The 5,291-nt window shown below is 37.5% G+C and overlaps 1 protein-coding gene across 16 annotated transcripts in view; it reads left to right on the top strand.

Annotated features, from left to right (window-relative positions):
• LOC106881143 (zinc finger protein rotund) overlaps positions 1-5,291 on the top strand; it is a 431,625-nt gene that overhangs the window by 238,169 nt on the left and 188,165 nt on the right. For 9 of the 16 annotated variants that reach the window (XM_052966235.1, XM_052966241.1, XM_052966239.1 and 6 more), the window contains one exon: positions 811-850. In XM_052966235.1, coding sequence (XP_052822195.1) covers positions 811-850 — 40 coding nt within the window. Of the gene's footprint in view, positions 1-23; positions 262-810; positions 851-2,998; positions 3,695-3,723; positions 3,842-5,291 lie in introns of those variants that run through there. The other 7 variants (XM_052966243.1, XM_052966242.1, XM_052966247.1 and 4 more) reach the window with 5 other exon arrangements.

The raw sequence follows: 5,291 nt of genomic DNA, 5'->3' as shown, positions 1-5,291 counted from the left end.
TATATATATAGGACAGGATGTATCGATGCAAAAACGAACGCTGAGACAGTATAGAAAGAAAGCACATGCTTTCGTTCATTTAACCATTTATGCATTCGTTCATTCATTGTACTCAGATAGTCACACACGCAATAACATTATCAACACTTTCTCTGTAGCTTATGTACAACACTGTCCACATGAAAAAGCAGCCGGACATGCCTTCGCTATTGTCTGGGGTCCTGACAGCTCTTCCGTCCAGCTGGCCAATACGATATACAGGTATTTTTATTTATAACAAACTCAGGAAGGTCAAGTGTTTCGAGCGAAAAAAAGCATGTCAGGAGAGAGGCAAACGTGATGCGAGATCTAGCGTTAAGGAGGGGAGAAGGGCAGAAAAACAGAATCTGTCAGCGACAAGGGAAAGAGCAGTAGTGGACGACGGAAAGGGGAAAAAAAGCGGAGGGGTGGTGGAGATGTAGATATTAAGATGGGGAAGGTAAAGAGTAAAAAAAAAAAAATGGAATGGATGATGCATGAGTGGGTGTGTGTTGGTGATGTAGTGACCGAGTTGACAGAGAGTGCAGTGAGAGTAGAAAATGGAAAGAAAGAAAAATAGACAGACAGATAGATAGATAGATAGATAGATAGATAAATAAATAGTAGGGGAGAGAAAGAGAGAGAAAGAAAGGTATGATGACAATGAGAGAAGTGCTAAAGCAGGCATTTGCTGTTCCGCCAGAGATGGCCTTAATTCAGATCTGCTTCCTTTGACAGCTAACTGCAGAACATGCATTTTCGCCCGGATAATTTTTTCTGTTTTCATTGCAGGCAACCAATGCAGAGATGTCGAACCAGAATTCCAGTGCAGGTGAGTTCTTTTTTTCCTTCTTCTTAACTCATTATATATATATATATATATATATATATATATATATATATATATATATACATACACACACACACACACACACATATCCATGCTTACATAACATACTACACTAATACACTCTACCTACACACACACATATACATATATGTGTGTACATACATACGTACATATATACGCACGCGCTCACACAGTATCCGACGGTTTATAACCACTTTTCTTTTTAAATCTTGAATTAAACTAATTTCTTAACTCAATATTTTCTCTCAGCAAGAAATACTGACAATTCATATATATATATATATATATATATATACGGGTGTATACGTGTACACACACACACACACACATAACACATTTAGCTTGATGAGATCGGAAATTAGCGTGGATGTGGATATTGTCCTTTCTTCCCTCCGCCTTCTTTACTCCCATAGCATTGCGCAACAAAAGCCTGTTTAGTAGTACTCCTCGATTCCAGCGCCAACGGCATCTGTTTGTTCTGCCCTACAAATTCTGTCAGTCTCTCCTCTCTGGCTTGCCGTTTATTAGTAGGTTAATATCTCTCACCTTCCACCTTTACCCTCCAGTAACCACACCACATACCTAACTCTCATCACCACCCAGCTGAACGTTCGCCTCGCCTCTCTTCCTTTTGTGACTGTCTGTTTTAATATCTATTTCTCCGTCTCCTGCACGTTTTCTTTTTTTTTTTTTTTTTCCTTTTTTCTTTTTCATCCTCATTTTCACTCCCACTCTTTCAACATTCGAAACCCTATACTCCCGCTACTAGCTGATTGTTGAATGGAAACTTACTATTTTATAGTTATTCATCTCAAATTAAGACAGTCGTCCACCCCCCACCCTGGGGAGGGAGGTTTAGATTGATGCTACTTCTTAAGATTCCTTGCTATTTTACTTTTATTTTACTTGTATTTTTTATGTTGATATGTCTCTCTCTCTCTTTATCTCTATCTATCTCTATGTATATAAGAACATGTATAAATTTCATATATTATATAATATAAATATAGAAAATGTATTTTAAATTACTTTTCCTCCTCCCACTCTCTCTCTCTCTAATTATCAACTATTTAATGACATCAAAAGAAATCTTTGCCCTGTTGAATGCTCTGACTACTCGATCTTTTAGACAATTTTTTTGCTCTCTTCTTTTTTGTTATTAGTTATTGCTGTTGAATTAAACAGATAATATAGTTATAAGATTTAAAAAATAAAATAACAGCCATGAAAATGTGCTTGAAACCTCTGAGCGTGATAATCAGAACGATGATCAAAAATGACAAGAGGATTTTATTTGGTTTTGCAAATTACAGCCAAATATATATATACATATATATATAATGATATTACATTTGGTTCAGCGAGTGGAATCTTTTTAATCAGTCTGAGAAGACTTGTCCTTAAGCACTTCAGTAACCACCACTACCCCGACTAAAGCAACAGCGACCATATATCGGTCGTAGCAGCTGATAACGAAAGAGTCGCTTCTAACCAACACGGGAACCTGTGTGTAGTCTTTCGACCTACAGGAAATAGCAGTCAAATCTTATTTAAATCACAACCTGTCGTGTTGGATAATGTGGTGCCGGGTTACCCCCGTCTAGGAAAAAGACGGGATGGTCACAGCTAGAAGGCGTTTGATCACAGGTCTGCTCGATCAAGGTTGATCTATAAGAGGGTTAAAGAGCCCACGCGGTAGCTCGAATCGCTAAATATAACGATCAAATTCCCTTAAATCACCCCCAATGTCCTAAGAAACGAAGGAACACACTGTACAATGTATTCGTAGTTGTACAAAACGGCAAGAAAACCATGGCTGATCTTGGGGCTAAGCAACAACTACTACAATTATAACGAAAGTATCAATAATAATAGTAGTAACTGTAACAGCTTAGTTAAATTCTGTTTACTGTTTAAACACGTTCGGTGAAGCCAAAATATGATACATTTTGTCATTTCCTTAGGTTTCTTTTTTCTTTCTTTCTTTTTTATTTTCTTTGGCCGGTTGGCAGGCATCGAAAATTTATCATAACCACCGCCCAGAGCGGTGAGATTGACAGGATTAAAATGGGCCTACTCTGATTATGCGACTGTAAACAGAAGGCAATAGTGGCAGAGGGTTCTTCTGTGTGTCAGAAGTATCTTAGACTCTTTTTTGTGTGCATGTTTTCCCAAACTATTGAGAATCCTTTTTGTTGATGTTTTATTGACATCGGTTGTTTTTTGTTGATTTTGTCTTTTTTTTTATGTAATTCCCTGGGGTTTTTTTTATACATCTGTGTGTCACCCTCAATGTCTTGGGCCCGTGTCGCAAATGGAAAAAGTCCTCTTCCTCATCATTATAATCTCTAAATGTACACAAGCTTCATTAAATGAGCTTTGTAATACGGGACGTTTGTAAAGCTGCAATTACTGACGATGAAGTCGTAATAGAGAAATATTTTTACTCGCATTTTCACCTTATAAGAGTGAAAGAGAGAGAGAGAGAGAGAGAGAGAGAGAGATTCTAACAAGCGTTACATGTACCCATCCTTCCGTACAAACAAGCGCGCGCACGCACGGCCGCGCACACTCGTGTTGAGATACTCACACACATACATATACAAATCATTCGCACACTTGTGCTTGTCACAGTTTGGCTTGGTCGGCAGCTGGCTGTCGTTCTAAATACTCTCAAGGGTCATATTCATAGTGTCTATTAAGGATCCAATTTTCGAAAGAAAGGAACAAACACACACAAAAAACAAAAAAAAAGTAAGAAAGAAAGAAAGAAAGAAAGCCGAAAGGAATTACAACGCACGAAAGGTATGGTTGTAAAAAAGAGAGGGAGAGTTAAGATTGGTTGGCTTCTTGGCTAGTTGGTCGTCATTGAGTAATGAACAGTAATATGGTTATTGATATGTCCTTTTTAGTCGGTTGCTGTTTATAGGCGGAGTGTGGGCAGCATCCTCCGTAAGTTACCATCTCTTTCATCCTCTTTCTCCTCCTTATACACCCATCTACCTCACCCCCACCCACCGAGACAGACTGGGCTGGGCCAAGCTGAAATAGCCGAGGTTTTCAATGTTTTTCTTCACACTTACATACTACTCGCCCATCCTTCCTTTCTAATATCAATCTACTTCATGTATTTGTTTATTGTTGTTGTTGCTGTTTATTTATGGCTGTACTTTCGCCACTGTGTTAACGCCTCCTATCAAACTTGACCACCAACTGGTCTTCAGCAGCCCACTGGAAATAATTCGAGCTGTGGAAGTTACTAAGGAATGCTGATGATCCATCCATCGCTGTAGTGGCTCATTGATTTGTCTGTGTATGTGTGTGCGTGCACGAATGTGTGTGTGTGTTCCTTCAGGATTAATCCCATCTACAAACGAAAGAGCTTTTTCTATGAGGTCGCTCGACTTGCTACAATTCGCAGCGTAATCACAACTCCACCGCCTTAAAAAAAAAAGAAAGAAAATAAGAAAGGACACACTGGATAACGTAATTTCTGATATACAAAAAGAAGGGATAGCCATGGTTGAAAAGCTTTTCATCATGGGTTTGCTTGGTTAGGGCTAACCTAGGGTTAAACAACACTGTTTACCTTCTCCGCCGAAGCCTTGTTTTCGTTATGTAATGACTCTTGTTTGTTTTCGTTACAACAACAGAAGCGGTTATATGAATGAATGAATGAATGAATGCAGAAGGAAGAAAAAAAAAAAAGCAAAAGCCAGACTAGTATATATCCACCCCTCACAGCATCGTTTTACTGCCACTACCGCTCTTCCCTTGTACACTATTGATAATGCGTTAAGAAATATGTATACGTAAACTATTTTAAATTCGTGTCAATTACACCACACTAATTTACCATTTATTCACATCTTATCCTTCATATCCACACAATTCGTGTTCATAATCTCCACTTATAAATCAACTGCACATACGTAATCACACTCAACAACATACACACATATAAATCGCGTACACTCATACTCATTTGTTTTTTGCTTTGTTTTTCTTTTCTGTTAAAAAAAAAATATATATCTATATTTAAAAAATTTGGGGCCAAAAAATTATTTTGGCATTTCAGCAAGGAAGTCTCTAAGTGGTTATTAGACCTGCTAAAAACAGCATGCTACCAAATTACCTTTAAAACACCACCAAAAGTCTTTTTAAAAAGGACATACATTATGTAGTCCGAAATATATTTCCTGAAAAACAAAAATCAAAACATTATAATAGGTGTAAGCATCGCTGCTATGACTTGATCAAGGATTGTTAGGGAGCTTACAACGACTGATTTTTTCGTACCACTTCTTTGTCTCAATATTCTTTCGTCATTAAAGCTTTTGTTTACTCGATTTTAAATTTACACTATTTTAAAAAATTGAAATTTTATTTTTCTTCAAAAAAA

The sequence above is a fragment of the Octopus bimaculoides genome, chromosome 3 (genome assembly GCF_001194135.2).
Source record: "Octopus bimaculoides isolate UCB-OBI-ISO-001 chromosome 3, ASM119413v2, whole genome shotgun sequence".
Classification (NCBI taxonomy): domain Eukaryota; kingdom Metazoa; phylum Mollusca; class Cephalopoda; order Octopoda; family Octopodidae; genus Octopus; species Octopus bimaculoides.
This window is presented reverse-complemented; position numbering and strand designations above follow the sequence as displayed.